The sequence below is a fragment of the Pristis pectinata genome, chromosome 11, assembly GCF_009764475.1.
Source record: "Pristis pectinata isolate sPriPec2 chromosome 11, sPriPec2.1.pri, whole genome shotgun sequence".
Classification (NCBI taxonomy): Eukaryota; Metazoa; Chordata; class Chondrichthyes; order Rhinopristiformes; family Pristidae; genus Pristis; species Pristis pectinata.
The window spans coordinates 33231354-33257717 of NC_067415.1; the positions used below are offsets into that span (position 1 = coordinate 33231354).

The 26364-nt window shown below is 41.0% G+C and overlaps 1 protein-coding gene across 3 annotated transcripts in view; it reads left to right on the plus strand.

Annotated features, from left to right (window-relative positions):
• The window catches only part of cwf19l2 (CWF19 like cell cycle control factor 2), an 83140-nt gene that overhangs the window by 3767 nt on the left and 53009 nt on the right, over positions 1 to 26364 (plus strand). For 2 of the 3 annotated variants that reach the window (XM_052026109.1, XM_052026110.1), the window contains exons 2-5: positions 10924 to 11034; positions 16447 to 16557; positions 17790 to 17906; positions 22372 to 22491. In XM_052026109.1, the coding sequence (XP_051882069.1) occupies positions 10924 to 11034; positions 16447 to 16557; positions 17790 to 17906; positions 22372 to 22491 (459 nt within the window). Of the gene's footprint in view, positions 1 to 10923; positions 11035 to 14062; positions 14208 to 16446; positions 16558 to 17789; positions 17907 to 22371; positions 22492 to 26364 lie in introns of all 3 variants that reach the window. The other variant, XM_052026111.1, reaches the window with a different exon arrangement.

Here is a 26364-nt window from a genome sequence, read left to right on the forward strand (position 1 = left end):
TCTCATACCATTGTAATTTCCTTTGTTCCACTGAAATATTGATACACCAGTTATCAGCTTCTCTTTCTCAAACTTGAAACTGAACTCAATCATATTGTGATCAGTGGTTCCTAGTGGTTCCTTTACCTTTAGTTCCCTAATCACCTCCGGTTCATTACACAGCACCCAATCCAAAACAGCCGATCCCCTGGTGGGCTCTTCAACAAGTTGCTCTAGAAAAACGTCCCTTAGACATTCCACAAACTCCCTCTCCTGAGTACTACTGCCATTCTGGATTTCCCAGTCCACCTTCATGTTAAAATCCCCCATTATTATCTTCACATTGTCACTCTGGCATGCTTTTTCTATCTCAAACTGCAACTTATCGTCCACTTGCTGACTGCTATTAGGGGGCCTATATATGACTGCTACTATTGTCCTTTTACCCTTGCTATTTCTTAGCTCCACCCACAAGGATTCCACCTCCTCTGACCCAATATCCTTCCTTTCTATTAATTTTATATCACTACTAACCATCATGGCCACACCTCCCCCTCTGCCTACCCGCCTATCCTTCCCATACACTGTGTACCCCTGGACATTCAGTTCCCAATCACATCCATCATAAAGCCATGACTCGGTGATTGCCACAATGTCGTATTTATTAACCTGTAGTTGTGCCACTAGGTCATCTACTCTACTCCTAATGCTACGTGCATTTAAATATAGTACGTTTAGTCCGGTATCTGCTATTAATTTTGTTGTACTTCTATTGTTCAGCAGATTATCCTGGCTTTCCACCTGTCTATCCTTCTTACCATCTTCACTACATACTATCTTAGACATGTTCCTATATACCTCATCCCCTATCCTAACATTCTGTATCCTAACATCCTGACTTTAGGTAGATTCACCACCTCCTTTGAAGCACTTTTGCTTCCTAGTACCCGCTTTGACAGGGTTACACTAATTTATTTTTTGTCACTTCTAAATAGTCTATGTCTTTCAATAATGCATTTGTCCCCTTCTCTGGGTGTATCTACATTCAATATCAGGCATGGCATGGTAGTGTAGCGGTTAGTGTAACACTATTACAGCGCCAGCGACCCAGGTTCAATTCCGCCTGCTGTCTGTAAGGAGTTTATATGTTCTCCCTGTGTCTGCGTGGGTTTCCTCCCACATTCCAAAGACGTACAGGTTAGGAGGTTGTGGGCATGCTATGTTGGCGCCAGAAGCATGGTGACGCTTGTGGGCTGTCCCCAGAACACTCTACACAAAAGATGCATTTCACTGTGTGTTTCGATGGGCATGTGACTCATAAAGATATCTTATTTGATAGCTCCCTATTGCTCTAACAACCTCCAGATATACTGCTGCTGTGCCTCTCATCCTACCATCCCACCCAAATCCTTTGCCTTCAAAGCACCCACCAACAGCAGAATCTGTTGTTTCCTAACTTCTGATTTCCTGATACATGTGTTCGAATCAATGTCTTTTCTTCTACAACCTAAATTTATGTTGAAGAAATTTTACTTTTAGAAAAGATATTGAATACTTAAAGGGAATCCATACATACTTTGCAGGTAGATCTTTAAAGCATATTAAACAAAATGTCATAGGAGATTTGCAATAAAAATATGTGTATTTGGTAAATTAGATGACAGTCGTATGTATTTCATGTAGATAGTAGTCAAGAACTATCATTCCTGCTTATTATAACTCTTGGAACATTGATCAACTTGTGGTATGATTGTTTCTTTTGTGCTGGGAAAGAAGTCTAAAATGTTGCTTCTGTCCCTCCTGGATCCCTACCTACACCAGCTGTCATTACCTCATTGTCAGTAATATTGTTTGGAAAGATAACTAGATTAAGGTGCACTTTCTTATTCACCCCATTCCTCTTTCTGTTCTTACCATCCACACTAGGATTGTGATGTGCCAGAATTAGGGAGTCCTATTGTTAACTTTTTAAAAAGTCATTTTTGATTTTTGCACAGAATTTGAGTTTGAGCAGTAAATTTGTATGCTATTAGCAGCTGTTAATTCATGGCTTTTTCTTTGCACAAGAGTTTCACATTGAGCATTTTGTAATGAAGTGGCCTTGCAAAACACTATGGCACATAATACAAAGCAATGTAACATCAAAACTCTGTGATTGAAACTTGAGCACTGTAGAATCAGCATAGTGTAAATGGATTTTGTAAGTTACAAAGAACTGACATCAGAAAAACATGAGGATTTTAGAGTTTCAAGTAGCTTTCTTTTAACCACAGTCATTCAGAACTAATTTCCCAGCTAAGTATCTTTTTGGTGATTTTACAAACCAACATTTGGGTTTGCAAACCAACAATAGGCTTGACTGGTTATCTTCAAACTTGAACTCTTGTGAAATTTAAGGAATTTTATCATGCCTTTGCTGTACAGCACAGGATCGGGCCCTTCTGTCGACAATGTTTGTGAGAGTCTTGATGCAGATTTAAATTGCATATCTGCCTGCACATACTCTATATCCCTCAGTTCCCAGCCTGTTCACATAAATTGGTTTATTATTGTCACATGCACCGAGGTACAGTGGAAAAACTGTTTTGCATGCCATCCGTAGAGATCATTTCATCACATCAATACATCAAGGTAATACAAAGGAAAAGCAATAACAGAATGCTGAATATAGTGTTACCGAGAAAGTGCAGTGCAGGCAGACAATAAGGTGCAAGGCCATAACGAGGTAGATTGTGAGGTCAAGAGTCCATTTTATAGTACAAGAGGTCCATTCAATAGTCTTATAACAGTGGGATAGAAGCTGTCCTTGAGCTGGTGGTACGAGTTCTCAAGCTTTGGTATCTTCTGCCCAATGGAAGAGGGGAGAAGAGAGAATGTCCGGGGTGGGACGGGTCTTTGATTATGTTGGCAGCTTTACCGAGGCAGCGTGAAGTGTAGACAGAGTCTGTGGAGGGGAGGCTGGTTTACATGATGTGCTGAGCTGTGTCCACAACTCTGCAGTTTCTTGTGGTCTCGGGCAGAGCAGTTGCCATACCAAGCTGTGATGCATCCGGATAGGATGCTTTCCATTGTGCATCGATAAAAATTGGTGAGAGTCAATGGGGACGTGCTGAATTTCTTTAGCTTCCTGAGGAAGTAGAGGCGCTCGTGCACTTTCAATATATATGCGGTTGGATCAGGACAGACTATTGTTAATGTTCACTTCTAGGAACCTAAAGCTCTCAACCGTCTTGACCTGAGCACCATTGATGTAAACAGGAGTGTGTGCACTGCCCCACTTCCTGAAATCAATGATCAGCTATTTTGTTTTGCTGACATTGACACTGTCATGACACCATGTCGGTAGGCTTTCTGTCTCCTTCCTGTACTCCGACTCATCGCTATTTGAGATTCAGCCCACTACAGTGGTGTCATCTGCAGATTTGTAGATGGAGTTAAAGCAGAATCTGGTCATGCAGTCGTGACTGTATGGGAAGTAAAGTAGGGGGCTGAGGATGCAGCCTTGTGTGTCTGTCAAAACGCCTCTTAAACATTGCTATCATATCTGCCTTCACCACTTCCCCTGGCAGTGTGTTCCGGGCACCTCAGGCACCTATCACTTTCTGTGTATTAAAAAAAAAGTTGCCTGTGATGTGTTGCATTGGGCAGAGCCTGTGATGCATTGCGCAGAGTCCACTACCCTCTGCGGCTTATGTTCCTGCACATCAGGATTGCCATACCAGACCATGATGCAACCAATCAGGATACTTTGAACAGTACATCCGTAGAAGTTTGTTAGAGCGTTCAGTGACAGGTCGAACCTCTTTAACCTCCTAAGAAGGTAAAGATGCTGGCAGACCTTCACTGTGATTTCGTTTATGCGCTGGGCGCAGGACAGGTCATCTGATATGTTAACGCCCAGGAATTTAAAGTTGCTGACTCTCTCCACCACCATTCCCCCAATGTAAACCGACACATGTTCGTCCTCCTTCCCCTTCCTGACATCAACAATCAGCTCTTTAATTTTACTGACATTGAGCATCTGAATTTAGGAACATCGAGATGCCAGCCCTGACCTCTCAACCAAGTTTCTGGAATGGCTACAATGTCATAGTTCCCTGTACTAATTCAGGCTCTAAGTTTGTCTCCCTTACCTGTGATGCTCCTTGCATTGAAATAAATACACTTCAGCCCATCGGCCGCGCCATGCTCATTAACCTGGCCTTACCTGTTCTTCTTTTCAGATTTGTATGACCTAACCTTGACCTTCCCTTCAATCCCTCCACTTGCTGACCTACTGCTCTGCTTCCCACCCCTGCCATGCTAGTTTAAACCATCCCAGGTAACACTAGCAAAGCTCTATGTGAGGATGTTGGTGCTCTCCCCCGCTTTAATTGCAACCCATCCTCCTTGGACAAATCTCACCTGCCCTGAAAGGGAACCCAATGTTCCAGATCCCTGAATCCCTCACCCCTGCAACGGTTCCTTTGCCACACATTCACCTATAGTATCATCCTATTTCTTGCCTCGCTAGCATGTGATATTCAGAAGAGAGAAGAGATTGATTAATGAATAACTTATTTGATGGTGCAAGACAAAGGCAGATTACAATATGACAAGTAAAGAAATAAAAGGGGTGACACAGTGACACTGCAGGTAGTGTTGCCGTCTCTCAGCTCCAGCTGCCAAGGTTTATTCTGTTATCCAGTGCCATATGTGTGGAGTTTGCACTGGTGACCTTCTGTGAGCATGTGGTCTTTCCCCAGGTGCTCCGCTGTCCTCCCACATCCCAAAAACATCAAATGGACAACTGTGTAAGTGAGGTGTAGTTGAGTGGTAGGAAAATTGGGGCAGTTGAATGAAGTTGATGGAATTGCTCTGAGAGCTAGCATGGACTCTCATGGGCTGAATTAGCACTGCTTATGTTGAAAGATAATATACTGTACATGTGAAAAGTTGAGGTCTGGTAGAAATGTAACTGGCAATGGCAGAGACTTATCTGACACCTGCCTTCTGAAAATGTGGGAGCAGTACTTAAGATCTGAAGTTATTGGACTTGGTGTGTCTGGAAGGCTGTAAAGTGCTGTTTGTCACATTTACTTAAAGCTTGGCTGAAATGGTGAAGGAAGCCAAAGATAGAGGGATCGCGGGATTGAACCAAAGAATTTAACATGATTAGTGACTAGAGACAGTGGATAATGCTTGGGATTTAGCAAAGTGATCATGTTTAGTTTTCCCAATACAGAGAGGATCGATGAACAGTGAATACTATATACTGAATTGAAAGGAGTGTAAATGAAGATAAGAGAAGAATGGACAAGGTTGGCTTATAACAGATATCAAAGAATGGCATATTCCCAAAATGGAGCTAGATAAAGGAAGAATCATTAACCAAGGGAAGGGAAGTGGCATGAATACATTCAGTAATATTAAAGAAAGAACTTAACAGGTCCATTTTTTTGTTTGGAACCTCCAATGATCTTTCATCAGAACCCTAGTGTTGTATCACATTAACTCTTCTTGGGAGTTTGGTGTGGGTGTCTAATTTTTTTTCTACTGGTTTGTATAATTGAAAAGTATTAACTTTAAAAGTACATCTTGTTGTTCCTTGTTGTTAATTGAACAATCAAATTACACTTATCAGGTTCATTTCCTAGAACAGCATTTTAATGGAGTGAAAGATGTTGATGTAGAAGTAAATCCTTTATTTAATTACAATCTTCCATAATTTCAATTTTAAAATAAAAAGCCCCTTTTGATTTTTGATTTTTTAAAAATTTTGCCAGGCTAAGGTCAAGAGCACATAAAATGTTACCATGAATGATTTGTGTCATTAGTGTTCTAAAAGATAGTAGTCTTCATGGATTACATTCTAATGTTGAATGTTCTCATTGGGAAAAGAAAATCAGTATTGATTCAGTCGAAGGCTACATTCCAGGATTGGGCTGGAATTCTTTTCTGTGTCATAAAGCATCATCTTGTCCTTCATTTGGGAAGAAATATTCATTATTAGTTTCAAAAGATACTGTGTTATATTTTTTGGTTGTGTCAAATTTTACCTGAAAACTTATTCCATATTTTTCTTGTCTTTTCTATAAATTTAGAAAATCATTGTTGTGAATTTGGAGAAGAAAATAAGATATGTTTCTGAATTCAGTAAGGTCATATTGCTTACAAGCTTTAGGCTAAATATGGTCAAAGAGGCAAATTTCTTCATAAAGTTACTGCTTGTTCACAGCATAGACAAAAAAGCATCACACTTCTAAGTAAATCAAGTATATAATTATTACAGAGCTGCTAGTAACCAAATTTGTACAAGAGTTTGAAACTAATCTTTTTGAGACTTGCCAAGAATCATCTTCATTCCACAATGATGAGTCACAGATTGCAAACTTTTAATAACTGAATTTCTCTACTTGTCTAGAAAAAGATTTTTTCCAATAAGAGATGAAAATATTTTGAGAATTTTGTATTCTTATTCTTACTGGGGTACTTTGGTACAGTCTGTGCTCACTCTTTAAATTAATCAGATTTCATTTTTATAGCAATGTGTTACTTACATTTGTTGATTATTGGATAATTATTAGCTGAAGGCTAAATCCATATTTTCTTCCTATTTTCCGTGTTGTTGCTTTATCTCTGTGTTGCCTTTGTTCTAGTAGTTTGGGTCTTGCAACTTACAATTTGTCCCCATTTTTTAAAAGTTAAGAACCCTAAGATCAACTACTGTGATTAAAAATGTTAGATAAAACTAGGTGGGGAAAAAAGCCTGAAAAATAAAGCAGATGCTCTAGATTTGAAAGAAGAATAGAAGATGCTAGAAGCACTCAACAGGTTAGGCAGCATCTACAGATGTAGTGTCTGTACCTGGTCTTTCATTTTGCTGCACTATGAAAGAAGAAGAGTTGCATTTATACAGCACCTTTCAGATACCACAAAACATTCGACAGCAGATGCATTACTTTTGCAATGCAATCAGAATTATAGCTTAGGAAACTTGGCAGTTAACTTGGTCTGGGCTGGTTTCCACCAGCAATGATATAACAATGACCAAATCATTTCTGATGCTGGTTGAGGGATAACTGTTCACCAGGACATCAGAGAGTTTACCTGACCTTCCAGCTGGATCACTGTGGATTTGTAAGTGCAGTGATTGCTAGACTAATAATACTGACTCGTAGACAAGGGGGTGTTGGCATTCAAGTAAAATACAGAGAAACTAAGTTCAAATCCCAACATTGCAGTTTGAAGAAGAAATTCTAGAAATAAAAGCTAGTACCAGTAAAGTGACCATGAAGCTGTTGGATTGTTTGAAAGAGAACATCCTGCGCACTAATGTCCCATTGTCCCTACTCAGTTTGATCCGGGTGTGACTGCAGTTTCACATCAATATAGTTGACTCTTGTTTAGCAATTTCAGATGCTATTTAAGTTATTCTGTTCATTGTCCCGCAATAAGAAAATGGAACTAACCACTTCTCAGTGAGCTAGGCATTGAAATCTGGAGACTGGTGTCCACATTGGGAGAATTATCCCTTGAATACTTTGCACAAAATCTATTCTCATTGTGCCCACAGCACTACTATTATTGGCCTATATCCCAGACTCATTGCAGACATCATCCCTGAATCAAGAATGGAAATTGCTTGAAATACTTGGCAGGTCAGACAGTGTCTTTGGAGAAGGAAACAGTGTTAAAATTTCAGTTTGATGACTTTGTATCAGATTTCCAGAACCTGCAGTATTTTGGCTTAAAAGTTAAATGTGCTTGGAAGCCTTCAGTTGATTAATGATTACAATTTATAGGATGATGATGTGTGGAAGGGCTGAGGGTAGCAAAGAAATGACATTTTTCAGCCAGAGTAAATTCTGTGTCTGTCACCAGAAGTGTCCTAGAAATACCGCCAGTAATCCTGGTTGGATTAGGCCTGAATTAGAGTCTGACTACTAGATACAAGCTCTGTGAATCTGACTATATCCAGTGGCTTTGGGTCTTATTGGGTTTGGGTCAAGCTATGCCAGCTCACCTCAGTATTTTATCCAGGTGAGATTGACTTGGTGTCAATCTGTGATAGCAGTATTAGACAGAGAGGGCAATATGTTCCAAAATGGAAGTGTGATTTTTTTCAGATGTCGATTTCAAGTTTTAGTGTTAGCAGCCATGTGTGTTACCTGACAAGGAAGGAAGAAAGGGAATGTTGCCTGAGATTGGGGAGTTCCTTCTTTGGCAATGATTTCAAGTTTCCCTTGGTGTCCTAGTCAAGTGGTGACCATCATCCATGGGGAGTGGATGAGAGAGTGGATGGGGAGTGATGGAGATGGAATTGGAATTGGTTTATTATTTTAACTTGTACCGAGGTACAGTTGAAAATGTGTTTTGCATACCGTTCATACAGATCAATTCATTACGCAGTGCATTGAGGTAGCACAAGGTAAAACAATACAGAATTGCAGAGTAAAGTGTTACAGCTACAGAGAATGTGTCGTGCAGGTAGACAATAAGGACAATAACAAGATATATTGTGAGGTCAAGAGTCCGTCTTATTGTACTAGGGAACCGTTCAATAGTCTTATAACAGCGGGATAGAAGTTGTCCTTGAGCCTGGTGGTACGCACTTTCAAGCTTTTGTATCTTCTGCCTGATGGGAGAGGGGACAAGAGTGAATGTCCCGGGTGGGTGGGGTCTTTGATTATGCTGGCTGTTTTACCGAGACAGCAAGGAGTATAGACAGGGTCCATGGAGGGGAGGCTGGTTTCCGTGATGTGCTGAGCTGTGTCCACAACTCTCTGCAGTTTCTTGTGGTCTCGGGCAGAGCAGTTGCCATACCAAGCCGTGATGCATCCAGATAGGATGTTTTCTGTGGTGCATCGATAAAAGTTGGTGAGTGTCAAAGGGGACATGCCAAATTTTTTTAGCCTCCTGAGGAAGTAGAGGTGCTGGTCAGCTTTTTTGGCCATGGCATTTACATGATTTGACCAGGAGAGGCTGTTGGTGATGTTCACTCCTATGAACTTGAATCTCTCAACCCTCTCAACCTCAGCACCGTTGATGTAGACAGGTGCATGTGCACCCCCGCCCCTTCCTGAAGTCAATGACCAGCTCTTTTGTTTTGCTGACATTGAACGAAAGGTTGTTGTCATGACACCATGTCACTAAGCTCTCTATCTCTTTCCTGTACTCTGAGATACAGACCACTATGGTGGTATCACCTGCAGACTTGTAGATGGAGTTAGAGCAGAATTTGTCCATGCAGCCATGAGTGTAAAGGGAGTAGATTAGGAGGCTGAGGACACAGCCTTGTGGAGCACCAGTGTTGAGAAAAATCATGCTGGAATATCCTTACTGATTGCAGTCTGTTGATCAGGAAGTCAAAGATCCAGTTGCAAAGGGAGGTGTTGAGTCCCAGGTCTCAGAGTTTGTTTGGAATTATAGTATTGAAGGCTGAGCTGTAGTCAATAAACAATAGTCTAACATAGGTGTCTTTACTGTCCAGATGCTCTAGAAATGAGTGTAGGGCCAGGGAGATGGCGTCCTGTTTCAGTGGTAGGCGAATTGCAGTGGGTCGAGATTTTCTGGGAGGCTGGAGTTAATGCATGCCATAACCAGCCTCTTGAAGCACTTCATGATGGTGGATGTCAGAGCCACCGTGCGGTAGTCATTAAGGCATGTTGCCTTGTTTTTCTTAGGTACCGGGATGATGGTCTTAAAGCAGGTGGGAACCTCAGATTGAAGCAGGGTGACTTTGTGTGTCTTGGTGTTCCTTTTTTTGAGTGTTTGTGTTAAATCTGACTTGGTATCAGTTACTGGGCATAATATTCTGCAAATGCTTCTGGGCTGGGTCAGCTAAGAAATAAGTTATAGAGTTGTACTGCATAGAAATAGGTGCTTTGGTCCCCTGAGTCTGCGCTGACCATCAAGCATCCATTTCCACTGATCCTACATTAATCCCATTTTATTCTACCCACATTCCCAGTAGATCCTATCACTCACCTACACATTAGAGGCAATTTACAGTGTCCAATTCATGTACCAATCTACACATCTTTAGGATGTGAGAGGAAATCAGAGCACCAAGAGGAAACCCACATTGCCACAGAGGACATGCAAAATGCTTGGGCTTGGGTTGGGTTTTAATGTTTCACCAGAGCAGACCTCTATCCTGAATAATATAGCTGCCAAGTTGGGTTGGTGAGAGAATCAACACATGAATTACTTACCTAATTTTATCCTAACTAATGTACCATTTGTGGACTCATCTGTCCCTGACAGCTTTGGAAGAAATGAACACGCAGTTGCTTAGAGACAAAATTCTGACCTTGTACTGAGAATGGCCTCTATTGCATGGTGCCATAAAGCTGAGCTAAATGAGCCTGATTTACAATCAATACCGGAATGTATGAGACACTGATGACTAGGTGAATGAAATGTCATCTTGTTCTGTAATCTCACGGCTTCTTGCAGTTCCATCATTATGAAGATAGAGAAGCAACTCTGGTTCTGTGTCTAATATAGAAAAGGATGCCATATGTAGCATCACGCCAACTGGTCTTCAGCTAGCATGCATTCAAAGGTTGCTATATTTGGAACAACAATTATAAAGATCCTGCACAAATGAGTGATTATTCAATCTAACAAATGTAAGTGAGAGGATATGTTATGTGATACTGTGCTTTTAGAATTGGCCTTAATGTGAATGAAGTACCTCAAAAAGTATATATAATTGTTATGCTGTGGCATGAACTTTAATCAGATTGACCACATTTAATATGCTACACATGATTTTTTTAAAGAAAGCTTTGTCCTTGGATTAGTTTTTATGTACTGGCATAACTGGTATATTTAAGTCCCAAAGTGACATTATCGTAATCCATGTGGTATATAGCTTTCCATTTAGAAAATGAAGAAAAAGATCAGAGTATGTATTTGTAGATATTCACATCCTAATGGAATCTTTTCCAACTGAAGGCTCAAGCTAAATATGAAAAAGAAGAGAAAAAGAAGCAGCTCAAACGTTTACGTGGTGAGGACACATGGATGTTGCCAGATGTTAATGAACGAATAGAAGAATTTTCAGAGGTAATAGAACCGTAATTTTTATATCTTTGTTACTGCTTCAATTAAATTAATGAGATTCTTTTGATTTATTACACAGAAATAGATCTCTCAAAGAGGAAAAAATGGTTTGACTTGTTAGATTTCTTTTAAAATTCCATATGCATTACATCAGAGTTCATGATTATTCCATGAGCAAAAGTTACTTTCTCTTTTATTGCACTTGCAACAAAGTAAATGCCTAACAATTGAAAATTAATAGTGAATAAAGAAAGATGTTAATTTTAAGGAGGCTTTTAAATAGGGTGGGTACAGAAAGATTTACAGAGCAAGTTGCACTTTGTTGCATCAATGTTGCTGAAGGCTCTATCACAAAATGGGGGTGTGGGAACAAAGAGGATAGAACATAGAACAGTATAGGCCCTTCGGCCCACAATGCTGTACCAACCTATATAAACCTAGTCCACAATCAATTTAACCCTTCCCTCCTACACAGCCGATAACCTTCCATTTTTCTTACATCCATGTGCCTGTCTAAGAGTCTCTTAAGAGTCTATTGTATCAGCCCCTGCAGCACATTCCAGGCACCCACCACTCTCTGTGTAAACAAAAACCTATCTCTGACATCTCCCCTAAACTTTCCTCCACTCACCTTAAACGAATGTCCTCTGGTATTGGCCATTGCCTCCCTGGGAGAAAGGTGCTGCCTGTCCACTCTATGCCTCTCATAATCTTATACACCTCTATCAAGTCACCTCTCATCCTGCTACACTCAAAAGAAAAGCCCTAGCTCACCCATCCTTTCCTCATAAGACATGTTCTGTAATCCAGGCAACATCCTGGTAAATCTCCTCTGCACCCTCTCTAAAGCTCCCACATCCTTTCTATAATGAGGTGACCAGAACTGAACACAATACTCTCAAGTGTGGTCTAACCAGAGTTTTATAGAGCCGAACATTACCTTGCGGCTTTTGAACTCATTCCCCCGACCAACGAAGGCCAGCACACCATACACCTTCTTAACCACCCGAGCAACTTGCACAGCAGCTTTAAAGGATCTATGGACTTGGACCCTAAGATCCCTCTGTTCCTCCACACTGCTAGGAATCTTCTCATTAACCTTGTACTCTGCCTTCTGTGGGCAAACCAATTCTGAATCCATGCAGCCAAGTTTCCATGGATCCCATGCCTCATGATTTTCTGGATGAGTCTATCATGGTGAACCTTGTCAAATGCCTTACTAAAATCCATATACACCACATCCACCGCTCTACCTTCATCAATTTGTTTTGAAACCTCCTCAGAAAAACTCAATTAAGCTCGTGAGGCATGACCTGCCCCTTACAAAGCCATGCTGACTATCCCTAATAAGACTATGCTTCACTAGATGCTTGTAAATCCTGTCCCTAAGAATCCTGTCCCTAAGAATCCTGTCCAACTGTTTGCCCACCACTGACACAAGACTCACTGGTCTATAATTTCTAGGATTATCCCTATTACCTTCCTTGAACAACAGAACAACATTTGCCACCCTCCAATCGTCTGGTACCACTCCTGCATCCAGGGCGGATGCAAGGATCATCGTCAATGACCCAGCAATCTCTTCCCTTGCTTCCCGTAGTAACCTGGGATATATCCTGTCCGGCCCCGGAGACTTATCTATCCTAATGTTTTTCAGAAGCTCCAACACTGCCTCTTTCTTAACCTCAACATGCTCTAGCACATTACCCTGTTCCATACTGACCTCACATTCATCTAAGTCCCTCTTCCTGGTGAACACTGAAGGAAAGTATTGGTATTGGTTTATTATTGTCACTTGTACTGAGGTACAGTGAAAATCTTGTCTTGCATACCGATCGTACAGGTCAATTCATTACACAGTGCAGTTACATTGAGTTAGTACAGAGTGCATTGATGTAATACAGTTGATGTAATACAGGTAAGAACAATAACAGTACAGAGTAAAGTGTCACAGCTACAGAGAAAGTGCAGTGCAATAAAGTGCAAGGTCGCAATAAGGTGCAAGGTCACAACAAGGTAGATCGTGAGGTAAGAGTCCCATCTCATCGTATAAGGGAACCGTTCAATAGTCTTATCACAGTGGGGTAGAAGCTGTCCTTAAATCTGGTGGTACGTGCCCTCAGGCTCCTGTATCTTCTTCCTGATGGAGGAGGAGAGAAGAGAGAATGACCCGGGTGGGTGGGGTCTTTGATTGTGCTGGCTGCTTCGCCCAGGCAGCGAGAGGTAAAGACGAGTCCAAAGAGGGGAGGCTGGTTTCTGTGACGCGCTGGGCTGTGTCCACAACTCTCTGCAGTTTCTTGCGGTCCTGGGCAAAGCAGTTGCCATACCAAGCCGTGATGCATCCAGATAGGATGCTTTCTGTGCTGCATCGATAGAAGTTGGTGAGTGTCAAAGGGGACAGACTGAATTTCTTTAGCCTCCTGAGGAAGTAGAGGCGCTGGTCAGCTTTCTTGGCCATGGCATTTACATGATTTGACCAGGAGAGGCTGTTGGTGATGTTCACTCCCAGGAACTTGAAGCTCTCAACCCTCTCAACCTCAGCACCGTTGATGTAGACAGGTGCATGTACACCGCCCCCTTTCCTGAAGTCAGTGACCAGCTCTTTTGTTTTGTTGACATTGAGGGAAAGGTTGTTGTCATGACACCATTCCACTAAGCTCTCTATCTCCTTCCTGTACTCCGACTCATCGTTGTTTGAGATACGGCCTACAACAGGGGTATCATCTGCAAACTTGTAGATAGAGTTGGAGCAGAACCTGGCCACACAGTCATGAGTATATAGGAAGTAGAGCAGAGGGCTGGGGACGCAGCCTTGTCGGGCACCAGTGTTGAGAATAATCGTGCTGGAGGTATTGCTGCCTATCCTCACTGATTGCAGTCTGTTGGTCAGAAAGTCAAGGATCCAGTTGCAGAGGGAGGTGTTGAGTCCTAGGTCTCGGAGTTTGGTGACAAGTTTGCTTGGGATTATAGTACTGAAGGCAGAGCTGTAGTCAATAAACAATAGTCTAACATAGGTGTCTTTACTGTCCAGATGCTCCAGAGCTGAGAGTAGGGCCAGGGAGATGGCGTCCGCTGTAGACCTATTTCAGCGATAGGCGAATTGCAGTGGGTCGAAATTGTCTGGGAGGCTGGAGTTGATGCGTGCCATGACCAGCCTCTCAAAGCACTTCATGATGGTGGGTGTCAGTAGTCATTGAGGCATGTTACCTTGCTTTTCTTCAGTACCGGGATGATAGTAGTCTTCTTAAAACAGGTGGAAACCTGAGATTGAAGCAGGGAGAGGTTAAATATGTCTGCAAATATTCATTAAGGACCTCCTCTGCCTCCAGTCACAGGTTTCCCCCCTTTATCCCTGAGCGGTCCTACCCTCCCCCTCGTCATCCTCCTGTTCTTCACATACCTGTAGAACGTCTTGGGTTTTTCTTAATCCTACTTGCCAAGGCCTTCTCATGTCCCCTTCTTGCTTTCCTTAAGAAGAGACTTAGAAGCTCCTTCCTGGGTACCTTATAACTCACAAAAGCCCTGTCTGATTTTTGCTTCCTAAACCTTCCATCTCTATTGTTAGCCATGGTTCCTCTCGACATTGGTCCCTCTCGAGTTCAGGTGTAATCCGTCCCTTTTGTACAAGTCATACAGAGGATATTTGGAAGTATTAGCTAAATACAAATTAAATGTTATTGCTGTTGATTTCTCCTTATGCTAAAATAACATTGCCCAATAACTCTTTAATTGGAATTGATCTCAAGGGTAGTTTGGTTTGTCACTTATTTATGGATCCTGTTTAAAAAAAACAAGTCCTGCAAGAATGTAGGTGCATTTTAAATATAGCATAGTAATGCCATTTTGTGAATTATTCTTAAATCACAAAGGAGAGATACGGTTAAGAATCTTCAAAGTTGAAGGTAGTTCTTTTGATGCACAAGTGGGTTCATATAGAAAAACCTAGAGGGCAACATTTATCAAAGGGGATCTGACCTAGTGTGATGGAAAGGTGATGTGCAGAATGTTAGAATGCCCATGATAATTTATGAATTTCTGTAACCCTTTTCATGTTCATTCATTCATCATGAGTGTTGATCATTCCTTTCGCTTGCCAGAGGGTATTGGTTAGCTTCTGTGTTCAACCACTGCAATCTGTTCCAGTAATAATGAATGGATGGCAATATATTTAAAAATCATTATTAGGATGGTGTGTAATTTGATGTGGTGCTGGAATTTGATCATGTTCTTTGGTGCCTGTTTCTTCCATGTGTGATGTCACAAATAGCCTATCGTAGCCTATAACAACCTCAGTTTGTTTTCGTATAGGTTGCTAAAAATCTGGTTTCAACTCGGGCAGCTGCTGGGGAAATTATAAAATGAACAGGTTCACTTCTATTCGTATGATTTTAAAAGCCTCCCAATATTAACTTTTATGTCATTTGGCACAGTTCAGAATGGTTTTTGTATTAACTCAGATAGTTGTAGGTTATACCTCACCCCAAGACTTTGAAGCAACCTGAGCTAGCTCTTTACATTAATCTCATTCTTTTCATCAACTCTCTGACTCGCATTGCCTCCAGGTCTAGGAAATCTTTAAGTTTAAAGTTCTTGAGCTTGTTTATGTATCCTTTTCCTTCATATCTCTAACTTCCTTCATTGCTAGTAACCTTCCAAGACCTCTACATTCACCCATTTCTTTTGCCCAGTCATTAGCCACCATGGTATCAACTGTCAAGGCTGTAATCTCTGGAAACGTCCCAAAAGCCAGTTCACCTTTCTTTCTTCCTTTACAACTCTCTTTAAACCCACAACTCCGACCAAGTTCTGGTTGCCTGTCCTGATATTTCCTTGCATTGTTTGCTCTCAAATAGTACTGTTGTGAAATGCTTTGGCATACCTTACGATGTTAAAGGTACTTTATAAATTGTCAATAGGAGAATTTTATTGCAGTAGGTAATAAAATGTGACTTCATATAGCTCCTTTTTATGTCACAATGTCATTAAATAACTTCACAAATGTACAACTATACAATGCTATCAAAATTCCACAAAAAACAATGAAATAGATTTACCATTTGTAAGGTTTCCTTGACTAGAAAATGATTAGTAAATGCTGCCTTGACACACATACTTGTCACGTGTTTTAATATGCTGTAGTTCCCAATCTTAGGTTCTCTTATTGGTGTGTGTGTGTGATAGATAGATAAAAAAATTACTCTTTATTCACATTTGTATGTGTTAATAACCTGTAAGAATTTGATCTTGGCACTGCAATATGTTCAGTAAAACCTACGTAAAATTTGCAGTCATATTCTGCTACTGGGTTGTTTGCATAGTTTGGATAAAGACAGCATATTTTTGCTAAGTAATTCACAAGAGTGGTAAAATTTCTGTTTCCTTTGGTTTAATGTTTGAATTGTGCTTTTTTTATAGGAACATTCCGTTAAATCCAAGAAGAAAAAAAAGAAATCAAAGAAAGACAAAAAAGCGAAAAAAAGAAACAAGTCAAAGGAAAAGACTGAAACATTCAGTGACAGTTCTTCTGTAAGTGTGGATTTATTGGAAAATAAAACATTTTTATTTTGTGACAAGCTGCTGGAAATGTGGGATAAAACATACATACAACTGTTCAAGAATTATAAATGTGGTTTTCATTTTATGAGTATAATTTTTCCCCTGATTGTTAGTATAGACAGTTAGAGAATTGAAGTGAATGGGATCACTCCCATGCCACTGCAATGTAGGCATTGGACATGCCAGTTAATAGTGTTCTAAGTGAATTTTTAATTTTTTTTTATTAGTTACAATTTTTTAAATTAATCTTTTCTGTTGTTTCTAAATGTGTCTGAGACTTTATGAAGACTAATGAGGCTGTCCATGGGTGAGGCCTTGGCTTGCACTTACCTGAGATCCTTAGCACTGAGTGGCCTGCTGCACAATGGTCATGGCAGTGAGGCTTTTAGGTTGTTGGGAACTGTGCAGTTGCAAAAGGTTAGTACTGCTGTGAGGTTAGCTCTAAGGCAACCGTCTGTCATGGGCCTGGTCCAGTGCGATTCTGCCAATTAATCATAATGTCAGGTGTGCAGATAATTATTTGCACAAGCTGAATTCAATTTTATAAGGTGGAAAATAGGTATGATTAAATGGCAGAAGGGATGGTGGTGCAAGGTTAAAGTGGATAGTAATTTTATTAAATTTGTTATAAAATCTATTATCCACCTGCCTCTGTCTCCCAACTCCACACCTCTTCCTCCCTTACATGGCTTGATTTGCCTGTCATCCTTCACCTTTCCTTGATCCAGCAATCACCCACTGGCTCCTGCCTCAGCACTTTCCCCCCCTCTTTTTTATACTGGCTATCTTCCCTCTCCACCCTTACTCCTGATGCAGGGTTTCAACCCAAAACATCAACAGTTCCTCTCCTCCCACAGTTCCTACTTGACCTGCTGAATTCCTTCAGAAGGTTATTTGTTGCTCCAGATTCCAGCATCTGCAGTCTCTTGTGCCTTCTTGAGACTTTCATTGATGAGTTGGTCAGAATTGCAGGGAGAAATTAATTGTAAAGAATGCAAAGTAATTGCTGTTTTATCAAGTATCAAGGTAATGCAACATTGAATTGACAAAGGCAAGGTAAATTTTTAATAGGAAATGCTTGATCAATATGGAAGTTAAGTAATTTATCTGTTTAAAAATTCCTTACATCTAAACCAATTAAATCCTATTTATGTGCTTGTCATAATTAACAAAAAGTATTTTAATTGCTTTTTACACTTCAGAGTTCAGAAATGGAATGGGTTGAATCTACTGCTGGTTCTAATCTTGACAGCATTCAGAAACCCTGGAAAATCAAGGAAGAACAATCAAGTTCAACAGAAAAAACAGATACCATTCAGGTATGAAAGACCTGTATGGCATCTCAGAATGTTGTAATATAGAAATATATGGAAGTAAACTTTCAAGTCCATGCCTGTATTTTTCTCCTTAGAAGCTATGTAAACCAAAAAAAGCTAGTTAAAAAAATAGAAGCTTAATACTTTAATGAAGGCTATACAAGTTTAGTTACTGTATTTTGTTTTAATTTCAATTTCCAATATTTGCAGCCTTTTCTCAGTGGCCATCTTCTTCCTATTTGGCTGAAGTCCTTCAAGATTCCTCATTTTTGAGCAATTGCATATTTAAATTAATTTTTGATTATCCATTTTTGGGGTCGGGGCATCTCTGGGAAAACCAGTGTTGATTGTCCATCCCTAATTACCCTCAAGAAGATGGTGGTGTGCCACCACTTTGATCCAATGCCGTCCTTCTGGTGAAGATATTCCCACAGTACTGTTACGGAAAATGTTCTGAATCTAGACCCAGTGATCAATGAGCAGTGACATGTTTCCAAGTCAGGAATGTGTGGCAACTTAGAGGAAAGTGTGCAGGTGGTAGGTAGTGTTCTCATGTGCTTGAAGCCCTTATCATTCTTGGGCATAGAGATTGAGAGTTTGAGAGGTGCTTAGAGTAGCCTGAATATTTCAATGCAGAGGGCATTTTGGAGATGGTACACACTGCAGCCACCATCTGCTGGTGGTGGTGGGAATGAATGTTTAAGTTGGTTCATGTGGAACCAAGCTAGTACCCATACATTGTCAAGATTATTGCATGTTGTTGGAGGTGTCCTGTAAACAGGACACGCCTGAGCTTTTTTCCAGTTGTTTGGGTAGATGCTGGTGTTGAATTCTACTGGAACAGTTTGCCTGGAGGTGCAACTCTTTCTGGGCTTCAGTGATACAACTGCAATTTTGTCAGATACCATTGCCTTTGCCATATCCAGTGTTCTCCAAGCTTTCTTGATAATATGTGGAATGGATCAAATTGACTGAAGACTGGCATCTGTGTTGGTGAGGATGTCAGGATATGTGCTCGGCATTTCTGGCTGAATGTGGCTATGAATGCTTTGCCAAATGATTCATAATCAGACACAGCTGGACTGCAGAAACCTGATTTAAGCTGCTGGTTGTAAGATTGCCTGTTCTGAGTCTATTCCATTAGCATGACAGTAATGCCATACAATGCAATGAGTATAGAAACAGGAAGTTAAGTCAGATAACTGCTTGGCTAAATGAGGAAAGGCTTTCGATCTCTGTATCATGTGGATGATTTCTGGGGAATGTAGGATGTAGAAGCTGGATGAGTTGTAGTTGAACTGGAATTGATCCAACTCTTTGTGAGGAGGTTTGCTGGTAATAGTTGGGTAGGGTTTTAAACTAATGTAGCAGGGATGGGACACAAAGTAATTGTACAGAGATGCGGGGAGGGAAAACCAAGTCAGTCCAGTAGGTAGAGCAGACATGGACATGATGAGACGCATGGGAGGACTGGAAGGCTAAATTGCATCTATTTTGATGCAAGGAGTCTGACTGAGTAAGAGAGTGATCACCGCTGTTGATATTGTTGCTATCACAGAAACTTGGTTGAAAGAAAGGAGCACTGGCCACTCGCATTCCAGGATATAGAATCTTCAGGCATAAGGGGGAGGTGGGGGTGATGTAAAAGTGGAGATGGCATTGCTGTATTGATTAAGTAGTCAAATACTCCAGTATTCTGACAGGATACCTTGGAACATTTTTCAAATGAGATCGTATGAGAAGAGCTTAGGAACAAAAAGGGGGTGATTACTGAGAGTATACCATAGGCTTCCTAACAGTTAATAGACGTTACAGGAATAGATATTTAGGCAAATCACAGAGAGGTATAAGGGAAATAAGGTTAAAGTAGGAGAGGATTTCACTTTCCCCAATATTAGCTGCAGCTGTCTTAATGTGAAGGACTTAGAGGGGTTGAAATTGTTAAAGTGTGTTCAGGAGAGCTTTTTGAGCTATTGTGCAGATAGTCCTAGTAGAAAGGGGATAATACTGGACCTGATCATAGGGAATGCAGTTGAACAAGTAGAAGGAGTGTCAGTGGCTAAGCATTCTGGAGGGAGTGACTGTAGCTCTGTAAATTTCAAGGTGGTTGCGGAAAGGGTAAGGATGGTTTAGAAATTAAGGTCCTGAACTGGGGGAAGGCTGATTTCAACATCACAGAACAGGAACTGGCAAAAGTGGACTGGGCGCAGCTGCTTGCGGATATGTTTGCATTCAACTGAGACATTTAAAAGTGAGAATGAGTTCAGGGCTAGTGTTGCTGGATCCTTGGATGTTGGGTGATTGTGAGGGTTGGATAAAGAAAGGAAATGTATATTTTCAGTACAGAGAACTGAAAATGGGGGAGGACTTCCGGAGTATCGATGGTGTGGGGGGGTACTAAAACAGAAATTAGGACAGCAAAGTAGGTGCACAAAGCTTAAGAGGGACAAAATTTAAGGAAAATCCCAAAACATTAAAACTATATCGAGGGTGACAGCATAACTAGAGAATAAATGTGTCCAATAAAGGACCAAAGGGGCAATCTGTGCAGGGAGCTAGAGCACATATCTGAGATCTTAATGAATGCCTCTAGTCTATATTCACCAAGGAGAAGGACATTGTAGTTGGAGAATTCGAGGAGGGGATTTTGAAATTCTAGAGCACATTTTCATCAAAAGGAAGGAAATATCAGATATCTTTATGGCCTTTAAGATGAATAAAGCCCCAGGGCCTGATAAATGCTTCCCACAGCAGCCTGGGATGCAAGACAGGAAATTGCTGGGGCCCTGATTAATTTATAGATTTTTCCTGGCTGCAGGTAAGATGCCAAATGGTTGGAAGATGGTAAATGTGAAACCTTTATTCAAGAAGTGTAGCAGGGATAGTCCATGTAATTACATGCCTGTGAGTCTCATGCGAGTGGTAGGGAAGTTGTTAGGAAAAGTTCTGAAGGACAGGATTAGTCTACACTTGGAAACACAGGGCTTTATGAAAGATGGTCAGCACAGCTTCTTTAGGGAGATGTCCTGTTGTACCAAAGTGGTAACAAAATGTATTGATGAGGCAGTGTGATTGATGTAATCTTTGCGGACTTCACTAAGGCTTTTTGACAATGTCCTACATGGGAAACTGGTCCAAAAGTTTAGAGGAAGTCGGATCCAGCGCAAGTTGGCAAATTGGATCCAAAATTGGCTTGGTAATAGGAGGTAAGTGGTGGAAAGTTGTTTTTGTAATTGCAAGTCTGTGACCAGTGGTGTACCACAGGGACAGGTCCTGGGACCCTTAATGTTTGTTATATCATTATTGATTCAATATTGTTTTAAAATTTTAACTAAATTGTTAAAGCTGGTATCTGTGCCATAGGCTTCCCTTATCGTTCTTTTATTTTGTCTTTTGGTTGCTATTGAGTATCAGTTCTTGGGGGTCCAGCATGTGATTAGTTAGGCTTAGCAGTCAATCACATTGAAGAAAAAGGCAGCAACCTTGGAAATAAAATTGTAATTTTTTAATGGAAATTTTAAACATTTTTAAATATAAGTTGAAATACACCAATGAAATGGAAGGAACAACTTTACAAACTTTTAAAGATACGTAATTTTTATAATTCCTAAATCCATTTTTTGAAATTTATCAGAATGAATGACAATTCACACACATGAAAGTTAGTAAGCAGTAATAATGATTTAGGACATTATTAAAAATTCATTTATACCTCATGCAACCATAAGTAAGTTTTTTAGGGGGAAAATCAGCAAAATTAGTTAATACCAGAATTTCTCATCAAATCTTTGATTCTCAAAGAGTATGCTAGCAAAGCCTTTGGAGGAGCAGGAAATTATTGATATGTCTTTTCTATTTCACTGCATATGTGCGTAATCTGGAAGATGCTTAACAGTTTCAGGTAATGAGAGTGAATGTTGACAACTTTGCTTTGATTTTCGATTAAGGTTTTTACAGCTGCAAGCAGTGTTAGATGTTGACTGGCATAGACTGCACTGCCCAGGGTTGAACATGTGCCCTTTCCAAAAAATAATTACCAGCATAACTGGGCTACCTCTCCTGGACACCAAAAAACAGAGGCTCTCAACCATTCTCCATCAGAAGTCACCTGCAGAAGCATTTTTTATACTTGGCATGGTAGTGTAGCGTTTAGTGTAACCAGCACCAGCGACCCAGGTTCAATTCCGGCCACTGTCTGTAAGGAGTTTGTACCTTCTCCCCATGTCTGCGTGGGTTTCCTCCAGGTGCTCTGGTTTTCTCCCACATTCCAAAGATGTACAGGTTAGGAAGTCGTGGGCATGCTGTGTTGGCGCCAGAAGCGTGGCGACACTTGCAGGCTGCCCCCAGAACATTCCACGCAAAAGATGCATTTCACTGTGTGTTTTGATGTACATGTGATTAATAAAGATGTCTTGTCTCGTCTTACTTTGAGGCAAATGCATTCTATGATGTATTCTTTCTCCACTAGAGGGAAGAATGGATGACGTTAGACTTCATGTCCATAAAGTCTATATCTACCACTGAAATCCGAGCTGGAAAACTGAAGGAGAAAGAAATTGAGCAAGAGAAAGTGCAAGCCATTGAACAGGTAATGAGGGAAAAAAAAATTAACATTAAATAGACATGATTTAGGCAGCCAATAAGTGTAGCTATAATACTGTAATGTATTAATTTTTGTCATATTGGATGATATTGCTGCTACTGCAGGTAACACAACTCCAAATGTAGTGATTCCTCTAATGGCACCAATTTTTTTTTAGAGCTATCTAAAACCCAGCCTATCCAATCTCTCCTAATAGCTCAAGCTCTCCAATCCAGGCAACATCTTTGTGAATCTTTTCTGCACCCTCTCTGGCTTAATCGCATCCCTTCTATATTGTGGCAACCAGAATTTTCCCATGCAAGGTGTTCACAGCACCTCGAATTTCTCATGTCAGTTTTGAAGTGCTGGCCTGTATTGACTCTTCCCTACTCCTGACACAGAATCAAGTTGCAACTAAAGATGTGGACCCAGAGGAGCTAGCAAATTGGATAGAAAATTGGCTTGGTGGTAGGAGACAGAGGGTGGTGGTGGAGGGCTTTTTTTCAGATTGGAGGCCTGGGACCAGTGGTGTGTTGTAGGGATTGCTGCTGGGTTCTTTGTTCTTTGTCATGTATATTAATAATTTTGATGAGGTTCTAGGTGGCCTAATCGATAAGTTTAAAGATGTCACCAAAATTGGTGGTATTGTGGAGAGTGAAGAAGATTGTCTGAAAGTTACAACAGGATATAGATCAACTGGGATGTTTTGGTATCTTTTTATTTAACTATTTTTTATAGCAGTTAAGTAAAAAGACACTAAATTACAACTAATTCAATAAAATAAAGATGCAGGATCAGGTGAAATGTTGTAGCTGCATGATGTGGGAGCTGGTGGACCCCATTGTGGTTCCTGGTGACCACATCTACAGCAAGTGTTTGTTGCTCGAGGAGCGCAAGCTCAAAGTTGATGACCTGGAATCTGAGCTTCAAGCACTGCGATGCATCAGGGAGGGGAAGAGTTACCTGGATGCTCTATTTCAGGAGGCAGTCACACCCATTAGACTAACTACTTCAAATTTGGTCTGTGGTCAGGGACAAGAAGGTGTGACTGCAAGTGAGACAGGTAGGAAGGATGAGCAACTGAACTGTGGCAGCATGGGTGGCATATTCAAGAGGGGGGAGAGAAGAGAAATTCGGTTGTAATTGGGGATAGTATAGTCAGGGGAATAGACACAATTCTCTGTTGCAAGATTCAAAGGCTGTGTTGCCTGCTTGGTGCCTGGGCTCGGGACACCTCATCTGACCTGCAAAGGAATTTGGATAGCGAGGGGAAAGATCCAGTTGTCATGGTCAATGTGGGTACCAATGATTAAATTAAGAAGCAGAACCAAAAAAGGTAATAATCTCTGGATTGCTACCTGAGCCACATGCAAATTGGCACAGGGTCAATAAGACCATAAGACAAAGGAGCGGAAGTCAGCCATTTGGCCCATTGAGTCTGCTCCAACATTCTATCATGAGCTGATCCATTCTCCCAGATCAGAGAGTTAAATGCGTGCCTCAGATTGGTGTGGGAGAAGTGGGTTTGGATTCATCGGACATTGGCACCAGTATTGGGGAAGGAGGGAGCTGTTCCGATGGGACAGGCTCTACCTGAACTATGCTGGGACCAGGCTCCTGGTGTATCGCATAACTAGGGCTGTGGATAGGGCTTTAAACTAAATAGTAGGGGGTGGATTCAGCAGATTGGAAAAGTATGGATAAAGTAAAAGGGAAGGAGAGTGCAGGGGAGGTTACTGAAGTCACCAGAATAAAGAATAAGATGGAAAGTTTAGAAAGGGATAAGAACTTAATTTCAAGCAACATGGAGACAAATTTCAAAAGGGTGGTGAATACAGGACTGAAGGTGTTGTATTTGAATGCAAGCAGGTAGATGAGCTTATAGCACAGTTAGAAATTGGCAGGTATGACGTTGTGGGCATCACAGAGTAGTGGTTGAAAGAAAATCACAGCTAGGAGCTAAGCATCCAAGGATACACATCTTATTGAAAAGACAGGCAGGTGGGCAGAGGGGGTGGGGTGGCTCTGTTGGTAAAAAATGAAATCAAATTCTTAGTAAAAAGTGACATAAGATAAGAAGATGTAGAATCCTTTTGGGTAGAGTTAAGAAACTGCAAGGGTAAAAACACCCTGATGGCCTCTGAATAGTAGCCAGGATGTAGGGTACAAATGACAACAGGAGATAGAAAAGGCATATAAAAAGGGCAGTGTTACAGTGGTCATGGGGGATTTCAATATGCATGTAGACTGGGAAAATCAGGTTGGTACTGGATCCCAAAAGAAGGAATTTGTAGAATGCCTACAAGATGGCTTTTTAGAGCAGCTTGTGATCGAGCCCACTAGGGAAACGGCAATTCTGGATTTGGTGTTGTGCAATGAACTGGATTTGATTAGGGAGCTTAAGTTAAAGGAACTGTTAAGAGGCAGTAGTCATAATATGATAGAATTTATCCTGCAGTTTGAGAGGGAGAAGCTAAAATCAGATGTATTGATATTACACTTGAGTAAAGGTAACTACAGAGGCATGAGGGAGGAGCTGGCCAAAGTTGATTGGAAGGGGACCCCAGCAGGGATCATGGTAAAGCAGCAATGGCAGGAATTTCTGGGAGTAATTTGGAAGATGCAGGATCAGTTCATCCCAAAGAAGCAGCAGTATTCTGAAGGGAGGATGAGGCAACCATGGCTGACAAGGAAAGTCAAAGACAACATAAAGCAAAAGAGAGGGCATACAATGTTGCAAAAAGTAGTGGGAAACTAGAGGATTGAGAAGCTTTTAAAAACCAACAGAAGGCAACTAAAAAAACATTAAGGAGAGACAAGATGAAATATGCCAGCAACATGCCAGAAATTCGAGAGGGTCAGGGGCAGAAGTGAGTGTAGTCACTATTATGAAGGAGAAGGTGCTTGGGAAGTTGAAAGGTATGAAGGTAGATAAGTCACTTGGACTGGATGGACTACACCCCAGGGTTCTGAAAGAGGTAGCTGAAGAGATTATGGAGGCATTAGTAGTGATCTTTCAAGAATCACTGGATTCAGGAATGGTTCCAAAGGACTGGAAAATCGCAAATGTCACTCCACTCTTTAAGAAGAGGTGGAGGCAAAAGACAGGAAATTATAGGCCAGTTAGCCTGACTTCAGTGGTTGGTAAGATGTTAGAATCCATTATTAAGGATGAGGTTTCAGGGTACTTGGAAGCACATGATAAAATAGGCCGAAGTCAGCATGGTTTCCTTAAAGGGAAATCTTGCCTGACAAATCTGTTGGAATTCTTTGAGGAAGTAACAGGCAGGATAGACAAAGGAGAGTCAGTAGACGTTGTTTACTTGGATTTTCAGAAGGCCTTTGACAAGGTGCTACACATGAGGCTGCCAAACAAGATAGGAGCCCATGGTATTACGGGAAAGGTACTCGCATGGATAGAAGATTGGCTGACTGGCAGAAGGCAAAGAGTGGGAATAAAGGGGGCCTTTTCTGGTTGGCTGATGGTGACTAGTGGTGTTCTGCAGGGGTCGGTGTTGGGTTGGCTACTTTTCACATGATATGTTAATGATCTGGATGATGGAATTGATGACTTTGTGGGCAAGTTTATGTATGATACAAAGATAGGTGGAGAGGCAAGTAGTGTTGAGGAAGCATGGAGTCTGCAGAGGGACTTGGACAGGTTAGGAGAATAGGCAAAGAAGTGTCAGATGGAATACAGTGTAGGGAAGTGTACAGTCATTCACTTTGGTAGAAGGAATAAAGGCATAGAATATTTTCTAAACTGGGGAGTGAATTCAGAAATCGGAGGTGCAAAGGGACTTGGGAGTCCCAGTGCAGGATTCCCTAAAGGTTAACTTGCAGGTTAAGTCAGTAGTAAGGAAGGCAAATGCAATGTTA